The sequence below is a fragment of the Eurytemora carolleeae genome, unplaced genomic scaffold (genome assembly GCF_000591075.1).
Source record: "Eurytemora carolleeae unplaced genomic scaffold, Eaff_2.0 scaffold98, whole genome shotgun sequence".
In the NCBI taxonomy this organism is placed as follows: Eukaryota; Metazoa; Arthropoda; class Copepoda; order Calanoida; family Temoridae; genus Eurytemora; species Eurytemora carolleeae.
The window spans coordinates 32660-57861 of NW_019396078.1; the positions used below are offsets into that span (position 1 = coordinate 32660).

The 25202-nt window shown below is 31.2% G+C and overlaps 1 protein-coding gene across 1 annotated transcript in view; it reads right to left on the reverse strand.

Moving 5' to 3' along the window:
• The window catches only part of LOC111715185 (long-chain-fatty-acid--CoA ligase 1), a 40426-nt gene that overhangs the window by 5729 nt on the left and 9495 nt on the right, over positions 1 to 25202 (reverse strand). The window contains exons 8-26 of the mRNA XM_023490467.1: positions 25081 to 25129; positions 24117 to 24160; positions 23688 to 23756; positions 22732 to 22797; positions 21817 to 21861; positions 19969 to 20061; positions 19420 to 19476; positions 17925 to 18024; positions 15197 to 15243; positions 14008 to 14075; positions 12677 to 12712; positions 12026 to 12085; positions 11214 to 11308; positions 9693 to 9747; positions 7950 to 8016; positions 6587 to 6664; positions 5786 to 5832; positions 5123 to 5175; positions 949 to 1016 (exon numbers count right to left, since the gene is read on the reverse strand). Coding sequence (XP_023346235.1) covers positions 949 to 1016; positions 5123 to 5175; positions 5786 to 5832; positions 6587 to 6664; positions 7950 to 8016; positions 9693 to 9747; positions 11214 to 11308; positions 12026 to 12085; positions 12677 to 12712; positions 14008 to 14075; positions 15197 to 15243; positions 17925 to 18024; positions 19420 to 19476; positions 19969 to 20061; positions 21817 to 21861; positions 22732 to 22797; positions 23688 to 23756; positions 24117 to 24160; positions 25081 to 25129 — 1197 coding nt within the window. The remainder of the gene's footprint in view (positions 1 to 948; positions 1017 to 5122; positions 5176 to 5785; positions 5833 to 6586; positions 6665 to 7949; positions 8017 to 9692; positions 9748 to 11213; positions 11309 to 12025; positions 12086 to 12676; positions 12713 to 14007; positions 14076 to 15196; positions 15244 to 17924; positions 18025 to 19419; positions 19477 to 19968; positions 20062 to 21816; positions 21862 to 22731; positions 22798 to 23687; positions 23757 to 24116; positions 24161 to 25080; positions 25130 to 25202) is intronic.

The window sequence follows — 25202 nt, forward strand, 5'->3', positions numbered from 1 at the left end:
ATCATAACTCAGGAACCCCTTGACAGATTTGCCTCAAACTTTATTTACTTGAATATTTGTATTTTTGTTCTAAATTTTCAGTTTTGTTTTATACCATGAAATGAAAATTATTATTTCTAACTTGATATTTTGCTTTATCAAACATCATTATCTTTTTTTATCATAAGAGTATGAAAACATATGTTTCGTTTTGAGTTCAGAGTAAGAAGTACGAAATCCTCATTTGAGAATATTGTTAGTCTCATAAATAGTCAATAAACATGGGAGTTAAATGACAACTTCTAAATCGTCTTTGTTCCATGCGGGATTATTTCGTAAACATAATTTTGGGATATCCCAATTTAAACATTTAACACCGAAAAGCAGTAGTCTTGGGATTTCCAAAATGTGGTCTACCATTTGTCTAGAGTCCAGTTTGTTAAAAATTAATAAAACTGTGCAAATGTTTTATATATCCGTCAATTTTAAAGATACAAAAATAGGCATATCAAATTTTGGAATTAACTAATTATACTTTTTTTATGCACTTCATATCATTTATCAATTATGGCAAATCAAAGACGAAATTCTGTCGTTTCTGAATCCCCATGTTTATTGGGACACCCTGTACATACATCATACAAAGAATGTTTATGAGGAACATTTAATCAAAATATTTATTTCAACCATAGATTAATTAAAATAACAGATAGGACACTATATGTCGTCTTTTCAAGATTTCAGTGTGTTTTGTTCACAGAAGCCCAAAGGAGTTACACGTAGTTGGCGTAGAATAGACTCTCTCTCTGTCTTGTTCTACGCTGACTAAGCCTAACTCATTTGGGCTTCTGCTTTAGGGGTATTGTAAACGAAACACACAGAAATCTTGAAAAGACGACATCTAGTGTCATACCTGTTATTTTAATCAATCTATGATTTTAACTATCTTTATACGGAAAAACTTATCACCTTGAAAATATGCTTCTTTCTATCAATTAACTTTAGAGTTCCATTTGGTAGCCACTCTCCTATATCTCCTGAAATATGTCCATTCTTTTGCTTATCTCATAGTTTACAACTAGCAAGAGAATAGTAATTGTTGTGCAGTGTAAACAGATCCAGTTTACTTAGTAAGTGATTTAGTAACTTACTAGTAGCTATTTACTCTGTATCAACATCAAATACACTTAAATATTTATAATATAAAATTTGACCCTATGTTCTTATATTATTTCGCGAATACTCTCTTTCAATAAGCCCAATTGTTAAAAAATCTGAAAAATTAGTTCTTTTGAACTCATTTCTCAATTCTCACTCTTCTTGATTCTTTGTTGGAACTTTTCCCAGCCGGATATATTTCAAAATTAAATGCATAGAAATGTAAAAATTTAATTCTCCGAAATGTGAAACTAAATTAAATTTCATGATTAAATTGAACATTAGGTTCCTTTATCAGTCCCTAGGGTGTCTTTAAATGGGTTGAGGTTGTGGCTAGGGCTGTGTACTCATATACTCGTGTTTCCCAGTAATTGTTTTGCATTTCTAATGAACGGTCTCGTGCGATGTTTAATCTTTCTCAAATATTATTATTATTTTACATACTTGTATACAAATAGGAAATAATTCCTTCAAACCCCCCCCCCCGCGCCCCACTCAGTTTTTCCCAAATATTTCAAAGTTTACCAAGCACTTGCTCATTTTTTATTTGCAAAATTTTACTAATTTGACAATTTTTGCGCAATAATAATGCTGAGACCTGAGGCGGGTAGAGTAAATGAAACTAAGACAGACCCAAAACTAAGTTTAAAAGCTCGGATGGCTCGGATAGCAGGGGGGGGGGGATCAAATGAAGTTGGATATATGCTCTCAGATTGAGTAGAGAGGAGAGAGGTGAGGGGGAAAATTGGATGATGATCAGATTATATACAGTTTAAATATGCAATATATTGAAATGGAAACTTTCTTTGAGAGTTGTCAATGCCTACATTTATTGGTTATACTAGCTGGAGTGCCTGTAATAAATATCGTAGAAATCCCCATATTTGTTAACCTGAACATACTTCAACATTACGTTGTACAATGTCTGTAAATCTAAATACGCTTATCATTAACCATAATACTTGTAACGCGATTAACCTAGCCTAGCTATGGCTGTTAATACGGCTGTTATACTGACTTATAACTAAGTCAGTGATTGGCTTAACTACGACGCTTATATAAATCCGCACTAATCTTGTAAAAACGTACATTAACTTAAACTCTGACATAGATATCTAAATACACGTCAGTTGAAACAGCTACTCGACTTGAACGATTATGAGAGTAATTGTTTCTCGTTTAGAGAACGAGAAACCCCTGAGTTCGTTTCCGAGTTGAGACATTGATAGTTTATGAGATCCTGTCTGAGTTGATGCATTGCTAGTTTAAAAGGTCGTGTCCCAGTTGAGGCATTGCTAGTTTATGAGATTGTGTCCGAGTTGATACATTGATAGTTCCTGCAGTAAAGATAGATTGTGTCCGGTTTGACATAGATCGTATAAAGTGATATTGAGTTATACCTGGACTGATATGGGTTTGAGAAACCCGTATGGAGTAGGGCATTTACTACATGCCTGACGTTGCCCGTAGAATTTAGAAACACTTAAAAGAAAACTTCAAATTTGTAGAAAAAAATTAGAATTTTGTTGCCTTTGTTACCTCCAGGATACTCCTGGGTTCCGTAAAAATAATGTCAGCCAATTTGGTTTAGCCGTATGGCCAGCTATAGCCATATATCATATAAATATATACAAATATATGCAGATGAGCAAAAAACTTTTTGCTTTATTATATAGATTTATAGCGAAAAATATATAGTAAGTATATACTGCTTTAATGACTTTTGCTAAAAAGAACATATCTTTATTCTTATCACGCAAAGGGATTTAGTCTTTGCCGCGCCCTATATTTTTGCGACCTTAGATATTTCACACTATGAATTCTGATGGATTAAATAATATAATTTTGAAATGTTAAAGGTTGACACCATATGGTTGCACAGATATTAGGATTAGAATATTTGAGTTTGCTGCAAGGACTTCTTTCGTTTTACTCTTATAATATCTGTTTAGTTCTTTTCTTTCAAAATAAACAAAGACATAGTCGTTAAAAGAAGGAAACAAGGGTAATATAATTTCGTGGAGTGGGGTGGGGGGTTGTCAGAAGAGGAGGGGGGGCTCGTTTGGGTGGAAGATGGAGGGGGAAAACGGAGGGACTGGTTTTCAAATGGAGACAGCTCAGTACACTAACACTGACAAATGAAGCCAGGCTTTTAATAAAATTTCCATTCTTTCACATTTTCAAATATACTAATTCTCTTTAAACATTAGGCCAGATTCCCAAGGGGTGGGGGGGGGATAAGTAAAAGAGTTTTAGGAAAACATTTTGAGTTAGATAACCAAACCTACCCAAACCACAGAGGAAAAATCAAACGCTTGCCAGTAAACAAATTTAGTTAAAATTCGCTTGTAAAGGAATTAAAGGAATTGAGTGTTTGCCACAAATTCTAATTTATAATCCCTATATCTTTGCAACCTGGGCATAAACGTTAAATTTTCAAACTATTTTATTTAACTTTATTTTAAGTTTCAAATATTAAAGGTCTACAACATTGGGATGCAAACATATAGGGATTAAAAAAATCACAGTTGGTGGCAAAAACTCAATATCTTTGAATTCCAACGTTTGAAAGTAAAAACTTGACAATAAAGAAATTAAAATAATAGAAATTTTCGCAAAAAACTTTCAGTTACGCTGATCAGAATTAAAAGAATAACCCTGTCTTACAAATTACAATATGTTTTCGATATTTTTGGCTAATTATTGATTTGCCATTTACAGATTATGAAAAAGGAGAAAATTAATACAATACATAGCTCAAATTTTGAGAAAACCCCATGAAATTTTAAAAAATGATGATAAAAATACAAAAATTCAGTTGAGAAGACTTTTATAAAACAAGGACATTTTCGACTTCCTTCACACATAATTCACGCATTATGATTGGTTGTAAATAAAGTAAATAGTGCACACTGAACTCATCGAAACCCAGAGCCCAAAACTTAAGACAGAGTATCGTCATAAAACCCAGAATCAGAACTTGGGTTATGTGAATGGGGTAAGATATTTTAGGATGTTTATATAAAAATTGTATTGTTGGAAGTATTATTCAATATTGTTGATTTTTAAAAATATTATGGTTTCAGAGGCAGAATTTAAAGAATTTGAGCCGCGGCTTAAATCCGCCTAAACCCGGTTTAAATTAAGCGCCGACTTAAATCTTGAAACATTAAAATTTCAGCCGCCGCTCAAATTCTTTAAATTCGGCCTCTGCAGTCTCTGAATTGATATCTACACAAATCTGTAGAATCGGGGGTTTTATTCAATGATATTCTTTTAAAATTCCGACTCAGAAGAAACTCTACAACTTTGTACATTTCTACTCCAACAGTTTTTATCTTGCAATTTACACTCAGTGTAGGAACATAACTGGTTGGTATAGATATATAATATAAAAATTTAGAGGGACTAGGGTTACCATACCAATCGAAATTCCGTTGCGCGGAACTGCTTGGAATTGCATTGTACGGAAATTAAAGGCTTCCAATTGCGCGCAAACAAAATCCGCTTCTGTTGGAAACCCTTAAAAACGGTGGAATAGGAAAACGACTGTTAGACTAAAGTTATGATTTTGAATAGGTCCATGAACACGAAAAACAGCAATTGTGCAGTGTACTCAAACCCACGTCACTTAATAAGTTGATTTTCAGTTGTTTGATAAACGACATTAAAACACGAGATTGCTTAAATGTCGACTTTCTCTTTCCGAGGTTTATGCGTTTCTCTGTGTCGATAAAAATGAAATAAAGGAATTGAGTCTTTGTCACAAACTATGATTTTCTAATCTCTATATCTTTTTAATCCAATGTTAATGACCTTACATATTTCAAACTATGAATTCTATTAGATGAAAAAAATCTAAGTTTGAAATGTTAAAGGTTTACACCATCAGGTGGAAAAAATATTAGTAGTAGAAAATCAGAGTTTGTTACAAAGACTCAATTCCTTTGTCAATAAATTCATAATTTTAGTGCTTTAATTTAACCTGTATGTAGCCACCCATCTTGATCTATCACCAAACAGGTTCTCTCAGGGTCCCTTTTTTAAGACAAAAATATTTTCAAAGTTTATTTTGTTAAAGGAGATATTTAAATATACAGGGTTACCCACAAAGGATGAGACTTCAGAGACAAATGTACAACATTTTTACCTACTATTTCCTTATAATAAATTATTCCCTGCAACCTTAAACTTCTTTTTATCTTTGCCAAATCATTGAATAAGTCATTTAAAGATCACATTCGAGGCATAATACTTGACAATAGCTGGGGTTCGACATATTTGAAAAGTTCCAAGTCGTCTTTACAATCTCATCCTTTGTGGGTAACCCTACTTAGTCTGTATGTTCTTTTTCTGTCGGCAACAAACCCATAATAGGATTAAGCAAGATATGTATACATAAGAAAAGGGGCGGGGAGGGGGGGGGTGGTTATATGAACATGTAAATTCTTAGGATAGCTTGGATAGATTAGTGTGGCTGTTTTGATCAAAAAAAAAGAGTAAGCTAGAAAGGAAATAAACAATAACAAAGATTTTATTATCTTGATGAAAGGGATTAATAATCTATTCTTTCATAATGATTTTTTTTCTTTTTAACATCTTACTCTTTGAATGAGAATGTTGACGACCTAGTTTTAAAATTAATTACCTGTAATACCCTTGGAATACATTCGAGCCGAGCACACACACCTCGCCCTAAAACATCAGTATTAAAGTTGGGGCCGGACTGTTTTTTCATTTTAAACCACAATATGTATCCTCTTCAGATAAATCTCTATATCTTTGTAACGAAGTACTACCATTTTTTCCAAATCAAAGATTAGTAACAATACAGATAGAATTCTTGAAACTGTCTTTTCAAAATTTAGGAAGTTTTCGTTGACAATAACACTGAGGCGTGCTCTCTCTCTGTCTTGTCATTCAACTCGGCATCTGTATTGTTATTAATCTATATTTCAACCTATGAGTTCTTCCTTCTTAAAATTGACCTTATTTAGTAGGGAACATAACAAGTGGTTTTAATTTGCTTGAGGGTTTGTGAAGATTTGCATGAATTGTTGTATGCCTACTGTACCAATTCATAAGGTGTTCTTCTTTAAGCAAAACACAGGATAAAATAGTTAAAACCATTATAAATTGTTGGGAAAATTGCTGCTTTTACTACATGGGGAAATTGTTGTTGGGGAAATGGGCTCTTGGGGAAATTTCTGTTGGGAAATTGTCTCGGGGAAATTGTGACTGGGGAAGTTGCGTTGGGGAAATAACCTAACACCAAATATTCCATTACGGGGACATCAACTAGTTTAATATTGTTCCATTACCTGGCCATGAGCTGGACAATATTCCATATCTGGGACATCAACTAGTTTTATATTATTCCATTACCTGGCCGTGAGTTGGAAAATATTCCATATCTGGGACATCAACAAGTTTTATATTATTCCATTACCTGGCCATGAGCTGAAAAATATTCCATATCTGGGACATCAACTAGTTTTATATTGTTGCAGGGTAAAGGAGGTCCAACCTTTATAAAACATGAGAATTAATGGTTTAACATATTCTTCAAAATCAAATATGAAATAGTTAGAAAGAAATTTCGTCTAACTTTTGTCGTTTAAGGAAAAATTGAAATTAGAACTAATTATGTAACCAGGGCACCCTGACCTACAGATTGGCGCATTTGGTTTTTTTCTTCATTTCTTTCGTTTATGGTTCGGGAATGACCCATTTCGTTTTTTTTTCAATCATTAAAAAAATTACTTCTTACATTTTCAAAGATATTGTTCATTTTTCATTTATTTCGTTCGTTTTCTCAAAAACAATCGTTCGGTAAAATTTTTTGTTTAGCATACTCGTTCGTTCAGAATAATCGTTGCTTCAGTATGAAACTATCCCCATTTCAAAAGTTTGTTAAATATCTTTGGTCCGTTAATAAAACGACCGTTTTTTTCAAGTTCATTTAAATGATTTAAAATCTTACATTGTTTTCAAAACTGTCGTTTTTTCTGAACGAGAAATTTCGTTTTTTCATAAAATTGAATCGTTTGGTTATTTCATTTTCAATTCAATCGCGTTTTTGTTTACAATTCAACAACCTATAAACTTTAATAAGGTGATACAGAAGATAATTTGTTGAATTTTGTTTCCTGATAAATCAATCATGAGAAAGTGTTCGAAATAAATAACGCATGTATAGTTGGTAGAACGGATATTGAAAATGATTCAGGACGGATACAAAAAAAAACCTCCGGATATAAGGAAATGAGAATTTATAAAATAACTCGATTTTCAAAAGTTCGACTTTGAAATGCAGTGAGAACCAAAACATAGTGAAATTATAATCCTTTTTCTTTTTTCTTATTGTTGCTAAGAATATTAATTTTTAAGTGAACTATTTCCAAAATATCATATTTTAGAGATATATCGGTTGCAACAATTGGAAGATATTAGATCCTTGGCAACATTTTTAAGGTTAGGGAAGAATGAAGACGACCATCGGGAATCCGTTTTCTGGTTCTCCAGTAGAAAAAATATTTAAAAATCAATTTAAAAAACATATCAATTTAAAAAATAAAAGTAAATGAACGGCAATTTACTAGTTCCTTGGACACTATTTTTCCCAATCCTTATATCTACGCAACCTGATGTCGTAGACATTTCATATTCAAGGATTTGAATACTGCTTGATGAGATGATCATGTTAAAACATATCAAAATGTGCATTATTGGGTTTCAAAGATGTGGGGATTATAACATTAGAGTTTAAGGCAAGTGATCCTGTCAGTATGAAAAAAGATTAAAAAAAACACCTGATCAGGTTGAGGATCCCCAGGAGCTGTTAATGTACAGGGTGCTACACACTCAGTTTGTCCATACCTATAGGTTGAAAAACGCTCGTTGAGACACTCCGGGACTTTTTATGGATTCACAGACATAAGGTCAAACGATATAGGGTAAAAAACGCGACCAAGAGTAAAATGACATAGGGTCAAACATTGTACAGTGCTCGGCCCTGGCCCCCTATAGCATATCCTAGCTGCAGCGCTCGGGTCCATAAATTGTCCTAGCCTACCCCAAAATAGGATGATATACAGCATATTATTTAACTTTTACGATGCTGCAGCGCTAGGCCTCCTAGCCAATCAAAGCCGCAGTGCTCGGCCTCCTAGCCAATCAAAGCCGCAGTGCTCGGCCCAGAAATTGTATAACCCATCGTATTCAAAAGTAAGGTAAGAGATAGCATATTATTTAACATATTTAAAAACATATATTTAATTTGTCATTTTGACCCTTTGTCGTTTTTCCCTTTGTTGTGCTTTTGATTGTTTGTCGTTTGACCCTTGGTCGTTTGACGATAGGTCGGTTGACCCTGGGTCGTTTGACACCATAGGTCGTTTGACAATAGGCCGTTTGACCCTGGGTCGTTTGACACTATAGGTCGTTTGACCTTATTTCGGTGAAACTTTTCGGTTTTTTTACTTAAAAAAATGTTCGTAATTTTTTTTTAGTTTAAGTGTCATAGTCCTCTCATTGCTGTCCATCGATCTGAATTTTTTAAAAATATTTTTTAAAATACCAAAAATTTTAAAGTCAAACTATTCTGCTACCAGTGGTATCTCAATGCCCGTTTTTTTGGACCGCCTTTATACATGTTCAAAATTAATAGAATAAAATCGAAGTTCAAAACTCGAAGACATAGAATCTCTCAATTAATTAAAATCAAGAAAGATTTAAAACTGTATAAAGAAACAAATTAAATTTGCTATGTAAAAGTCTCCAATTTTAAATCTAAAAATGAAAATACAGTATTTGCGCAGGAAACGCCATGACGAAACAGCCATAAAAGTATACCTAAAAAAAAGCTAAATCATGAATACTAAGATGAATACTCACAATTCACAAAGAATGAGACTTGACAGACGGCCCTAGAGATTTTCAGTTTATATACAGTGATAACCAGAAAACTGAAGAATATGAAGACTCCATTAAAGCAATACTGAAGAAGTGTATTTGATGTCGTTACAAAGCAAATAACTTTACTAGTAAGTTATTAAATCACTTATTAAGTGAAATGTGTCTGTTTACACTGCACAATTGATCTGTCTCATGTCCATTAAACAAATTAAGTAATAACTTGAGTCTTAAAGCCGACTCCATATTTCAGAGTGTTCTGGTTATCACTGTATTTAGTGTTTACTATTTCTAAAAGATTTATTCTTGAAGTACCTTTACAAACTATTTATTAACATCTCTGTAACGTAATCATTTTAGGAACCAGAATTTCATATTATGTGATTATAATTTATTATTTGATCCCATTGGAACAGGTGATTGTCTTTCGTTGAGATATTTGGCAGATTTTTTTTAGGCCAGAGTAATATATTCAATATAGTTATTTTTTGATTTTTCTAATCCAGACAACATCTTATACTTCAGCGGATATGTTTTACAGATTAAATAATGTAAAAGTTTGATTCAAGTTTTATCCTTTGTTTGGATAAATGGATAAACCTGCAGTAAAACTATTAACTATGAAAATAAAATATAATTACCCTTCTACAATCAAACAACCCAGTGCAGCTCTCATAAACGTGAGAACATTACCAGCTGAAATAAATATTAATTATTAATTCATTTATTCAATTTTGAGGGTATTTACCACACCTAATATTTCCCGTTGAGGGGGGTAAAGTGACTTCATCACTTGACAACAGGGCGTAAAAGGAACTTTATCACCCTGCTGATAAGATTTCAAATTTAATATCTAATATTTACTACTGTAGGGTGGTAAAGTAACTTTGTCGATCTATAGATAAGAAAAATGAAATCTAATTTAACTATATGTTATTGTATAAATGGCTATCATTCGTGTGAGAAAGTTGTTGATGAGATTTTTACTATTTCTAGTTTGCTTTCGATCAGAATAGAAAAAATAAAAATCCCGGCAAAACTTTATTCACACTTTGTAATACACATTACAATTTACAATGACATAAAAAAGATATAATCAAATATTTTAAGAAGTTCATACATCATACATAAAAAGGATGCACTGAAACAAAAATCGATTGTTCCTTTTGCACGGTGGCAAGCTCTACATAACCAAAAATAGATTGTAGTACAAAAGATGGCAACAAAGAATTTGTACACTCTCAGAACAAATATATTTTGACGTCACAAGTGTCAATTCAGTTTTGTGTCCGACAAAAATTATTTATAATAGTGATAATTTTAGAATAAAGAACTTATCTTACAGCAAAATAAGTGAATTGTATGTGTTCTTTATTTTCTGTTTTACACTTTTTTATTTAATCTTGGGAAACATGTCAGCCAATGTGAGAAAATTTTGACACTTGTGACGTCATGTATAATTGGTCCATTTCTCTGTTGCCACCTATTGTACTTGAAAATCTATTTGTACATAACCCTTTTTTTCTATCTGATAACCTCATTTCCTGTTTAATAATATTAATTAACCAAAATGAGAATTTATTTATCTATCCATATTTTCTACATCAATCTCAACAACCATCATTACGTGGTACACATATTTTTAACGAAAACTGAACCCAGCCTTTTGCAACTTAATTGGACCTTAACAGGTTTTGTCAATGAAAAAATCGAGAAAAAGAAAAGCATTTTTCTTCTTGAGAATTATGTTGAAGAAAAGCCTGAAATGAAAATACTATAATGTTTAACCTGGACAGTATACCGTCTAGAATACAAACTAGAAACCTACTTCACCAGGATTTACTTTAATTATAGAAGTTTAAAACTCTCAATGTTTTTTTTAACTCGTTCCATATTTTTAATGAAATTATAATGAATTCTTATCTATCTGTAGAATCATTTTTAGAAAGAATTAATAATATTAAAAATAATTTTCTGTGCAATTTGTTCTGTACATTAACTGCAAAATATGTCAAAAATAACTTCACAGTTATGAACCCAGAAAAAGTGAAAAATTTGAATGAAAGAATTTGCCTCCAAAAAATGTTGAGTTTATATGTTAATTGAAATCCATCATTGAAAACAAAAATCTTAAAGGATAAAAATCCAAGTTTTGTATTTACCTAAAGGTGCAGATCCAACAATAACAAGACGGATCCTTCCTCCCAGTTTCTTCCGTACTGACCAGAAAACCAGCTTATCCCAGACAGAATTATTCCTAGATCAAATTATCACAGATATAATTATTACTTAATCAAATAATTCTGAATAGAATTATTCCTTATTCAAACTATACCCATGATAGAATTATTCCATATCAAATTATCCCAGACAGAATTATTACTTAATCAAATTATCAGATAGAATTGATCCAAAATAAAATTATCCCAGATAGAATTATTTCTAAATAAAATTATCCCAGATATATTTATTTCTAAACCAGCTTATCCCAGATAGAACTATTATTTAATCAAATTATCTCAGATATAATACTTCCTAAACTAGCTTGATCAAGATAAAACTTTTCCCAAATCAAATTATCTCAGATATAATTATTCGTAAACCAGCTTGATCAAGATATAATTATTCCTAAACCAACTTGATCAAGATTTAATTATTCCTAAATCAAATTATCCCAGATATAATTATTCCTAAACCAGCTTGATCAAGATATAATTATTCCTAAATCAAATTATCCCTGATAAAATTAGAATTTAAAAAAAACTATCATATAAAATTAATAATTTTCCTGTTATTGCTGTTTAAATTATATATATTGAAATTATTTTTTTTTGTTTAAAGAAGATTCCCCCCCCCCCCCCCGCCCCCAATAAATTTCAGCCATATACTGTCGTTATTTTGAAATTTCCCCAATCTGTAGAAATTAGTTTTAAGAGAAAAATAAAGATTTAAAAGGTTTTAAAATGTTTTTAACCTTATTACTCCCTTGTACATCTCGTCTGTTTTGAAAGCAAGCGCCATGTTGAAGATATGCCTGAAATATGTAGAAGATATATGCCTGAAATCTTTTGAAAAAAGTTTTAATTAATTTCAAAGGATTGATTAGGGTTTTCAGCGAAATAAGGAAATCGTTCACATTCAGTTCGTAAAATAAAATTGGTATTTCACGAAATTTCGCGTTCAACTGTTTCGCGAAAAAATATTTAGCGAAACGGATTCTTGCGAAATTTGCGAAAAAGTTTAAGAAATACAAAAATATCACATTTTTTCGCGAAAGTTTTCGTTCGCTGGAAACCCTAATTAAGATATAAAACTATTTATTTTAAACTTCTTATCTCTATCCGAGAAAATAAATTGAAATCTTGACAAGAAGAAACAAACACTAGTTTGATATATTATTGTTTCAGATAAAACCCAAATGTTGAAACTAGATAAAAATAAAATGGTATGAATTGTTTTACACATATTCTCGTGCAGTGTTCATGGTGGGACATAAACCTCTGGAATACGAAGACGAATGCCAGACTCAAGTTCTGTCCAATGAAGATTAATCTCAGTAATTGTTCAGTAATAACAGCCCAATTTCACTTTATAAGTTGATATTTAAGTTATTGCTTTATTTAACCTGGATATAGCAGATCTATTCGCTCCTGTCACCACCCTATGCAAAATAAAATTTTGGAATTTAATAAATAACAATATTTTTAAATAGCTGATTCAGTTTGGCACAACTATAACTCTACTAAACTAAACATAAAAAAAAATTTTTAAGATAATTCTGTTGCCAGCTTTTATAGGATGAGGGTTGGTGAAAAAATAATTAATAATTATAAATTTGACAAAGTAATAAAAGAAGATTTTTCTTCTTTATTTACGAACATTTAATTACTTCTAATATTTTATAAATCTTTATGAATGATACAGGGTTACCCAAAAAGTGTGCGACTTCAAAGATGACCTTACGAAATGTATTCATCCTTTTCCCTTACATTTATGATGATAATTAAAAAAAAGAAATTTGGCAGAAATTCAATATTCATATCGTTATTTTAAAAAGGTCGTCGGTAAAGTTTCATAAAGTTGATAACCTTAAAATTCCTGTAAACCCTGTATCTATAACAATTTAAAGAAAAAAGAAATTTGGTTAGTCAAAAATATAGAAAGATTAATATGTAAAAAAAAGAAAAATCTTGGCTTGTTTGTCATCCCATGAAAAGTGTTGTCTTGCTAGTTTTAAAGGGAGTGATGTTCGCGAAAAATGAAAGAGGGTATCGGCATACGGCGAAAAATAAGTGCTTTTGATCGCTACTATTCTTACTTCTATATGTTGCGTCTATTAGAAGACAACTTGTACCAAAGAACGTAGCGTCCATACAACTTCGAAAAGTTGCAACATTTAACTCGGATCGTAAAATAAACGTCCTAATTCCAAACAGGAATAAATATTTTCAAAAGTAACTATCACATCATAGAAAAAAAAATATTATGTAATATCAACTTAACGATTACTGTTGGTTGTAATATTTGAATGATTTGTTTCGAATTAAATTTATTTTTTTACGATCCGAGTTGATGGTTGCAACTTTCTGAATTTGAATGGACGGTACGTGCTTTAGCATGAGTCGTTTTTAAGAATTTTCCATTATAGACACAACAGATAGAAGTAAGATTTGTAGCAATTATAAGCATTTATATTTCGCCGTAAGCCTTTACCCCCTTTCATTTTTCGCGAACACTCCCTTTAAGTGGATGGTAAAATGATGACGTTTTTATAAAAAAAAAATTTCTCTTGCATTGCATCAAATAAAAAGAATATTTATACAACTCTGTAAGTTTCAAGACTTCATTTAATTTGAAGAAACCGAACCTATCTTGGCCTAGACTATACCAGAGTTGTAGTGGCGGGGGGGGGGATATCTATCTGGAATATTTCCCCCTGGAACTAACCTAATTTACCTGTCATATATCCGGTTAATAAACCTGGGCACTGCAGGCAAAATTGTTGGTTTCAAAGCTTTCATGTCCTGGATTAATAATAATCAGAGAATAATTTAATAATTCACAAAACCTCATCATTTATTTTTATAAACAAAACATATTTTCAGTTCACCCCACTCTAAAATCTGTATGATCCGAGCCGGTACAACATAAACTGCATATGCATTTAGTCGTACCGTCTAGTCTGGACTACACCAGTGTAAAGTCGACCCAGTACATTTTATGTTACAAATGTAGCCTGGCAAGATCACAGTGATTTAAAGTATATTGCAATTATGTAATATGCACGTTTTTAAACTTAGCATGGAAGAGGAAAATAGACAGGGAACCCATGAAAAAATTTATTTGTTGGGTAAATATAAATATGTACTTTCTGCATATCATTTACAGAAAATATACAGTGATAACCAGAAAATCTGAAATAGGAAGACGATTTTATAACAATACTTGAGTGTATTAGGATGTTATTACAGAGTAAATAGATTTACACTAAATCATAAATTAAGTGAAATGGAACTGTTTACACTGCACAATTACTGTATCCCATGCAGAATGGACTATCTAAAGTCATAACTTTAGTCTAAAAGTCGTCTTCCTATCCCAGAATTTTTGGTTATCACTGCAGATTTGGTGAAATACGAAGTTATGGTATTATAGAGATACAACTATATTTGATCCATATACGTATTCTAAAGCAAATTAAACCAAATTGCATAAAACGTGCTGGGTCAACTTTACACTGGGTAGTCTAGACTAGTCAGTACGAGTGAATGTAATCTTTGTAAAGGTAAGAATTATCCATGTGAGTTATTTTCCATCACTAACTGTAGCTAGGGTTTACAGCGAACGAAAATTTTCGCGAAAAGTTTTCTTTTGTATTTTGGTATTTTTTACGTTAGTATTAAGAAAACTTTTCTCAAACTTTCGCGAAAATGTATTTTGCGAAAGGAAGCGAAAGCGATGTAGAATTTTGTAAAAAAAATTTGCGACAATTTCGCGAAATCTTGCATTTTTGGTTTTTTTTTCGCGAGACAGATTCACGCAAAAAATGTTCGCAAAAAGAACTAAATTTTCGGGAAACTATTTTAAAATTTCGTTGTAAATCCTAACTGTACCCGAGTAATCAGTCTCTTCATTCATATTTTACCTGGTTTACAAGTCTTAAATCTCCGGAATAAAAACCAACAGCGCCACCTTAATTATGAAATAAATAAAATTAATCATTTATATATTTTTCACTCAGAACTCCCCTAATTTAAGAGCTAATGAAGCTACTGTGAAGAACAAGCATGTCTTGAATATATTATACTAGAACTTTAATACGTAACTAGATAAATTTGTGCTTATCATAAGTAATCGTTAATTAAAAGAGGAGCTTCGAGGTCCCAAAGTCGCACCAGTAATGTCGAATTGATTTAACCTACTCCTACAGTCTACTTTGCAGTGTTATGTCATCACAAGTCATAATTTGCATTGGTAGTGTTACAGCGTACTGTAAATAAGATGAATTTAAAATAATTTTGTTTATTAATGTTTTTTTTTGTTTCCTATGATTTCGCAATTACCGAAATTGATAACTATATTATATTGGTTATGCTGAAGTAATTAATACTGCATAGCACATCAAAATGGAAACTTTAAACATAAAAGTTGAAAAAGAAAGAAAAGATTAAGCTTTTGTCTGGTTTTGATTAAGAGTGCTGTCAAAGAAGTTTTGAGGATTGCTGACACTGCTTTCCGTTCACATTTAAATATAGTTCATCTCTCCATAAAGTAAAACCATGACTCTACGGTGTCAGCATCTCTTTACTCTCAGATAAGATAAGATCTTAGACATTCATCCTAACATATATATACATATTCATACATATATATATATATCTACATCCATTTTTTGCTTGTTCGTCTCTTGGTTTGTTTGTTTTTGTCTAATAAACGGAAAACGGTTGAACTACTAGGGTCCAATTTGTTTGTGGTAACTCATGTGAGTCATGACCCCAGGGATGGTTTGTATGGTCGAAGGTGAAACAATTATAAAATTTACCAGTTTTAACAGAAAATCTCGCAAACGAATGAGTCTTTTCCACAAACTCCATACAATTTCTTTGCAACCTGACGGTGTAAACCTGTGATATTTCAAACTTATATTATTTTATGTAATAGAGTTTATTACTTGAAATATCCAGGGTCTAAGACAGTGGATTTCAAAGATATGAGGATTAGAAAATCAGAGTTTGTGGCAAGACTCAATTCCTTTTAAGTTTAACGATTACAATACAACGAAAAATGGTGACTTGAAGAGCAAAATTTAAACGCTAAGATAAAAAGTAGAAATGGGTCACAAAGCGCTCTGAAAGCCTACTTTTCAATATTCCATATCTTATCTTGAACGATAGTACTATACTTGTTGATGGGCAACTTCTTTGTTCATTTTTTGAAACTTTCAAAGATTTTAAAACTTTTAAAGATTTAGAAACTTTTAAAGATTTTGAAACTTTTAAAGATTTTGAAACTTTCAAAGATTTTGAAACTTTCAAAGATTTTGAAACTTTCAAAGATTTTGAAACTTTCAAAGATTTTGAATTACTTTTGAAGATTTAGAAACTTTTAAAGATTTTGAAACTTTTAAAGTTTTTGAAACTTTTTAAGATTTTGAAACTTTTAAGTTTAAAATTGTTAATAATCTAATCTGCTGTTTTATACTATGTGAAATATTTATTAAATTATAACATAATAAAGTAGAAATAAATTCAATTTTCGATTCATAAACAATCCAATTATTTGGTTTGTTTTTTCAATATATCTCTTAATGGGACTGTAGAGTGACACGTCCAGTTCACAGCTATACCTTTCAAACCTGTGTCTGTTTAGAGACGTCTAAGAAATCCATGATTTTCTTGCTAAAAATGGTGTTTGCAAAATAGTGTTATATAGATAAAAGTATTGAGTTACTTTGTCCTTTCTGTACTTTTTAAAGCTCAACCAAGATAAAATCTTTTAATAAAAACCTTCTAAGAAAGGATAATTTACATAAACCTTATCCCAGTTGGACTATTTTGTATAGTATTCTCAGGTGATGCAGAGGTTTTGACAGAACAAAAGTTTATCAAAAAATGTAAATAAAAAAAGAAATAAGCAAAGAACTTTGAGCATTATAGTGCAATTAATTTTTATGATAAAAACACATTACATTTAAAGAGTGAATGTGTTCGGAAGTGAAGTCTCACTGATGATTAAACCAGAACATTTGAATTTCCGTGGTTAAAGTCTCTTTTGATTTTAACATCAATTCCACATCATTTAGAATCATAAAGCATTTTAGTTTTGGTATAAATCAATATTTAATTAGTAGGGAAAAATAGCAAGTACATTTATAGTGGTATAAAAATATACTCGCTGTATCATTGTCAACTTTGGTAATTTTTTGTGTACGTGTACTACACTTCAAAAATGTGTACTGCATTTGGGGTGTTAAAAGAAGTAAAAACAAGCAATCAATATGGGAGATAAATTAAGATAAACAGAAAAATAAACACTCCCTTGAAGCATACATTCTGCAGTATGAAAATTTTTCTACAACTTGATATCATACTACCAATTGTTTACAATAACAACAAACGTATTGGATGGAATTATATGGTTTCTGAGAAATGGTTGAACAGTGGAGACATGAACGGACCACCTTTCTTATGAAGTGGGTCAACGGCATCTGCGCGGTTCAACTACTTCCTTCATTAAATGTGGCATTAGGATTACAAACTTATTTGTTTTTGCCCAATGCATTGTAAGCAAAATACTAATATTAATAATGATAATATTAATATTACTACTACTATTACTAATACTACTACTTCTAATAATAATATGCTTATAACCTGCGAGGAATACTGCTAGTTCACAACACTTCTCTAGAGTATGAGCCAGGGGTAAGAAGGAGAAGAGAATATCAGTCTTCTTTGGTGCATAGTCCCCGAGCTATACAGTATACAGTATACATCAATAAATCAAATATAAAAGTGTAATTTCTTTTTATAAAGAAAGGGATCGTCCGCTGTAAAAGTAAATTTAAAAAGAGTGTAATAAACTTTTCATTTTTATTACAAATTCTTTTATCACTTCAATCTAATTATAGATTTAAACTAAAATAAAAAATGCTATAAAAAGATGAAAATGTTATAAAACACAACATATGAATTGATAAGGTGACTTAATCTTAAATCTTTGCAACCTGAGTCCGAATTTAATTAATTTGAGCTGCGTCTCAAATCCGCCAAAAACCGGTTTCAATTGAGCGTCGGATTAAATCTTGAAACATTGAATACAATTTTAAGTGCAACCAACCAAATTTGAGCCACGTCTCAAATTTCTCAAAGTTCTTTGAATTCGGCCACTGGTGGTTCTGAGGCTGGCTAAACCATCCTAATTCCTTCGAGTACAGCAATTTGGATGATTCATCCAAATTGTCAGGAATAGTCCCTTTAAAATTATAAACTTTTAGAATGGTACGAGCATGGTACGAGGCTGGTACGAGTGCATGCGCGCAAAATGAATCGAGAGCTCGCGAAGGAGCGGTAGACGAACGGAGCGCGGCACCAAGTCATCATCGGGGCCTGTAAGGCCTTTAAGCCTTCGCTTCCATTTGATCCGGCATACGAAATAGTAACCTTAAACTTATATTTCATTTCAGATTTTATAACATGTACGATGGGAGATCATTCTACTGTTTGAGGCTTCCACGGTAAAATTGCTAAGTTCTAAACTATCAATTTTATACATGGTATGGTGCAAATCTGAAATAATTCCAATTTTGAATATTTGATATAACAGATTTCAACATATCAAAGGCTTTCAAAATCAAGTTGCAAAGATAAACGGATTGGACCATTACACTAAGAGGAGAGTTACATTCCTTGATTTCCATTTTTAAACAAAACAAGGTTGAACATTTCAAAATTCAACAGAGTTTGATTAAACAATTATTGTAATATTTTAAAGATACTGAGTTATTGTCTCAAACTCTGATTTTCTAATCTAATGTTTTTGCATCCTAATGTCGTAGATATTTCAAACTATGAATTTAGTCAGATCGAATAATTATTGTAATATTTTAAAGATACTGAGTTCTTGTCTCAAACTCTGATTTTCTAATCTCATATCTTTGCATCCTAATGTCGTAGATATTTCAAACTATGAATTTAGTTAGATTAAATAATTTAAGTTTGAATTATGTTAAAAGGTTAACACCGTCAGGATGCAAACACACGTGGATTTGAACATTTTAGTCAGTGGCAAAGACTAAATATCTTTGTTTCCTCTGTAAATTATCTAGTTTACAGTGAACAGTTCCTTTAGATTTAGTTTTATTGTCACCTGAAGCACAGATGCAGTTGTTGCAGCCATTATATTTCTATGTGAGAGCATCACTCCCTGAAACACAGAGACATAAAAACAAAGCGAACACAGAAAAGATGAAATTATTAACAGCGGTGGATTGGTCTGATGTGTTCAGAAAATAGATTAAAGGGAGTGACTGGCAATGTATGGTAGTTGATCTGAGAATGTAGTATTGCAGGTCGCAAAGACGCAGCAGTAATTTTGCACAGCCCTACAAGAAAGTCTTTAAAAAAATCAAAAAAAAAATTATATCTGAAAAATTGTAAACTATAAATTCAGATAAAATTGATTTTTATGAATTCTAGATTAATTATTAAATTATTTCAATTCTGAATTCATGCCCAATTCCGACAAAAAATGTAATAAGTGCAGAATCCGAACCGGTACAAGAATTTACCGGCACTGGTCGTACTAATCTGATGTACAAGCCAAGTACGTTTTCTGCACAAAATATAGGCTGTCTAAATCAATGAAGCCAGTTGTATGACATTTATTGATTGCTATCCCGACCCTAAAAAGCTGTACCTTTGGTCTATCTGAAGTTGTTTCTCCAAAGGCTGCTAGTTTTGCAAAGCAAATTGTAGCTGTTGCGTCTACGTTAGGGGGCACATCGGGAACCTTGACAAAAAGATTCAGTAATAATGTACACTTCTGCATTGTTTCTATTTCACCAACGAGATTAAAGTGTATAGAGTGATGATGTACGCTAATCCTTTACTAATTTTATAGGCCATAAACTATACTGACAGTGTACTGCATATTTGTTTATTGTAAGTTGATTCTGGCCTAACCTATAGTATTTCAATATTAGTAAACAGTTGTATGTGTACAGTACAGCTAACTCAGCACTCAGGTAGAGAACTATCATCCCCCCTGAATTTCACCCATCGGACATGTGAATAAAGGATTGTTTATATTTCTCCTTCAAATTGAAATCAATTTTTAGTGTAAATAAGATTTGGGAAGAAAAATAAATCCGGATTTTAACAAACTCATGGTTCTAGGACTGGGGTAAGTTCCGTAGTACATTGTGTAAATAAAATTTTAGACATAGAAAACATACCCAAAATGTATCTAAACAAAATCAACGTTTTTTTATTTCTCTTTGACATTGCAGTACAATTTTTCTGTAAATTAAGATCGGGAGTTCCTTGTATTTATTATTTTAGGGTTTCACTTCATTTTTTTATCATTTGTCAATTTTAAGAATTATGATTAGAACAGATGCACACTTTGTTTAAACAGAAGAATTCTCCTTCATATATTTATATTTGGTATGTTTGTCTGTATCTAATAAACGTCAACAAGGCTCAACTTGACGGGCAGACAATTTTGGCAGAGGCTACCAATTACCCAGGGAAGGTTTCTGGATCCTCAAAATTGAAATAGTTTGACCGAAAAAAATTAAACTGAAAAATCCGCGAAAAGTTATGTTTGAAAATTAAAAAGAAAAATGGCGACTATAAAATGTCAACATTTTCTGTTCCTGATTTCTATGAAATATGAATGCGGAAATATTTGTTATTTCAATGATATCTTGTTATAGCACACCATGGATTAATAACAATAAAGATAGAACACTAGATGTCGTCTTTTTAAGATTTATGGCTTCTTTGTTCACAATAACACTGAGGCAGAAGCCCAAATGAGTTCCGCACATGCAGTGCTGAATTACAAGACAGAGAGAGAACATGCGTAACTCCCTTGAGCTTTTTCCTCAGAGGTTTTGTGAATAAAAAACTCTAAATCTTGAAAAGATGGCATCTAGTGTTCTATCTGTATAATCTACGCGATTCAACTATGTGTCACTTTTTATTTCTTGTTGCAAGATAATATGCAAAACAATTATTAAATAACTTTTATGTAGCTTGAACTTTATATTTGACGAACACGACATTGTTTAATAATCATATTTATGATTCTCTTTGTAATCTTAATCTTCTTACAGATAACGAACTAATAACTCCACTTATACTTTTTCTGTACTCAAACCTTGTCTAATGGTATTCACTGCATAAAAATCTAGTAATATTAAATTATCTACAGTGAAACCCTTAATAACGAATACATCGAAAGAATTCATCAAATGTCGTATTCTTCACTTTCTGATAATGGAATGTTGCAGATATTTAGTTTTTTTAAATGAATTATTATATGGAACTCTTTAAAACTGTTCCCGCATATTCATAGCTATTTATTTATTTTCGCAAATACTGAAATTTACGTAATATATAGTATAAAACTCTATGAAAAATTGTCAAGACGACATTCGATAAATTCTTCCGATGTATTAAGGGTTTCAAGCTGTATGTATGTCATTTTCTAAATCTAAATATTGGGAGATCGCAAAAAGACGAAAAATCTTTTTTTTACCTTATTTCTAGCACCAAATTTCTCAACTTCTGTAAATCTGAGAACCTACAAAATGATATATTATTTTTTTCTTAGTTTTGCGACTGATTCCAAAAATAATGTATTTTAAATAAACTCAAATTTTCTATTCCACGTGAAAGCTGAAAACTATGAAGTGTGTAAAATTGAATGTACATCTAAAAAGTTTACACAGAATTGGTCGCAATTATATCACATTAAACTAAAGCTTAAACTTTACAGAAGATGGAGTTCATATATGTTTTTTTTTATTATAACACTTTTAATTAAAAAGCTATCAAGATGAACAGAAATGTTTGATTGTCTAGTGTAAAACCGAATAATATGCTTTTTTCATAATTTTCCGTATAAATTAAATAATTAAAACTAGAAGAACTATGAAGTTGTGTACCATTGATGTCGAATTTTACCTTATCTTGTCTACACTATACTCAAATATTAGGTTTTTCGGATTTATCAAACTTTACAAAAAATTTCATTATTGTATATTTTTACTTGAACAAATATTAGTTGAGTCACATAGAGAACTAAAATTAATGTGTACTACATCCAAGAAAAATAGATGCAAATGCAAAAATTGGCTTGGTTTGCAGGTTATATAGCTTTAAGCGTTATATAGAAATATGTGCATAAAGCACATTTCAGCTTCTCCCATGGTCAGCTTTGGTGCTAGCACTTTCAAAATGTTTGTAAGTTACCTTAAAATCATGATAAACAAGTTCACCATTTCGATCAGCATATATCTTTAAGGGTTTATAAAAGAGAAGCAAAGAAAAAAATTATTTTTCCTAATTTTAGCCCAAAAAGCCATAACTTTCATAATTATGGGGTGATTTTGTAAGCTTTTGTACAGCTAAAAGACCTAATAAGATTAGGAAATTAAAGTTATTATTCGACCTTAATACCCATTGTATCCGCCTCCTCTACCACTCTAGGACGGATATCTTTAATCGTTATTAACACCTAAAAATAATTGATTACTTACCACTGTGTTTTTAAGTTTTCAAATACATATATCTTTGCAACCGGATAGTGTAGAACTTTATATTTAACACTTTGACTTTTAATTTAATACTATTCATATGTTGAGATATCAAAGGTTTGCAAGAACAGGTTGCAAAGATTTACGAATTAGAAATTAAAAGATAGTGAAGAGTGTTCAGTTTCTTTTTTTGCAACATTAGTACATTGGAAGAAGATAATTGATGAAAAATACATAGACTGATTAAGCTTTAAATACGATTTTATAACCAAGATACACAATGAGAAAGATATAAACTTAACCATTAATATGTATGAAGAATGTATATTATCTTCTTGTGTAAAAAAAAATCTAGATATATCTAGACACTCAATATGTAATCACAACTATTAACTAAGGGGTTAATGAATCCATTTTTAGAATTAATATTCAATATTGTTTGCAGTTATACAGTGAGAATAAGAAAACAAAGGAATAGGAAGACGACATCATAGCAATACTCAAGTGGATTTGATTTTGTTACAAAGCAAATAGCTTTACTTGACACATTAAATCACTATTTAAGGGATATGGGTCTGTTTATACTGTATAGTTACTGTGTGTCTCAGCCTCTCAGGCTCATTAGACAATATTTGACTTGATATTAAAAGTAGTCTTCCAATTCCTGAGTTGTTTGGTTATTACTGTATGTAGCTATTTTTTTCGGTTATAAATAGTCATCACTGATTACTGAGATACTTGTACAATTCTTTCTAGATTTTTTTTAAAAAGAATTTAGAAACAAGCAACTTTTGGTTTTATAAAACTTTATATCCATAGCTATAAGTAGAAGAATAATAATGTTTAAAACCTTTGAGTTGTGTTAACTTACCTTTAGGCAGGGGGGAGGATTACTATCTAATACATTCTTGGCATTTTCTTCATTATACACTATAACCACCTAAACCATATTCTTCATTTTACACGTTAATTTAATTTTAAACTTTTTAACCTTTTTTCCTGCTTGTTTTTAATTTAAAGTAAAATTGTATGTATCAACTACAAAAATTAGGGTAAAAATTAATGAAGGGTCTTTGCCACAAACATAAGTTTTGTATCCCTATATCCTTGCAACCTGAAAATGTAAACGTTTGATATTTCAAACTTTGAATATTCAATCTAACATAGTTGGAAATATCTAATGTCTACGACATTGGGTTGCAGAGATATAGGGATTTGAAAATTAGAGTTTGTGACGAAGACTTAATTCCTTTGAGTTAAAACCTGAGATAACAATAAAAAAGTAAATTTCTACACCTACCCTCATATCACATTCTGATAACACAAACGATCTAGCATCAACTCCTGAAAATTAAAAGTATTGCAAAAAAGTGAATTTTTTAACTAAGAATATTTCTAATTTTCCGTTTTTTTTTCTTCTTAGAAGATTACTTTGCTGTTTTTCAGGTGAATATTTGGCATTGTATCCGACATGAATTAAGTCTTTGCCACAAACTCTGGTTTTTAATATCCCTGTATCTTAACAACCCAATGTTGTAGACCTTAGATATTTCATTCTATGGCTTCTGTTATATCAAACAATCAAAGTTTGAAATATCTACTGTTTACATAATTTGGTTGTGGATATATATTAAAGAATTGGGATTTGTTGCGAAGACTATATTCTGTTTCTTGTTTCTTTAGAAAAATTGTATTTTTACGCACAAGATGCCTACTCCGGTAGCATAATCGAAATAATTATAAATCTCAGTTTCGATGGGATCATGCGATATGGAATATATTTATTTTATTGTTTTCCAACTGCCTGGGTATCTGGGAAATTTCCCAAATACCTACAGATATTGGAGGATGGTATATTTTTAAGATTTTGGAAATTTCCAAAATCTTAAAGAAATACCACCCTCAATACCTTTAGAAATTTTGGGAAATTTTTCAAATGCCTGGGTATCTGGGAAATTTCCCCAATGCCTGGGCATATGGATAATTTCCAAAATGCCTAGGTTTAGGTATTTTAGGGTGGTATATTTTTAAGATTTTGGAAATTTCTCATATGACGAAATTTCCAAGATACCCAGACATTTATTAAAATAATAACTGTTTTATTTTCAAAAGAGTTGAGATTTCATTTTTTATTTTGGTTGTTAGTTATCATTTAAAGTACTATATCAATTGTTAAATGTTTCGAAATTTAGAAAAAATTTGTAAAGTAAAGAAAAAAATATTCCTAAAAAATGGGACCGCATATTAAATTAGATTAGATTTACCTAAGGAATCGTAGAGGGGAACAGACACCATGCTGTAGGTGAACAGTCCCTTTTTAAACATATTATTCCTAACTCTAGACAAACTGTAGGTGAACAGTCCCGTTTTATACATATTCTTCCTA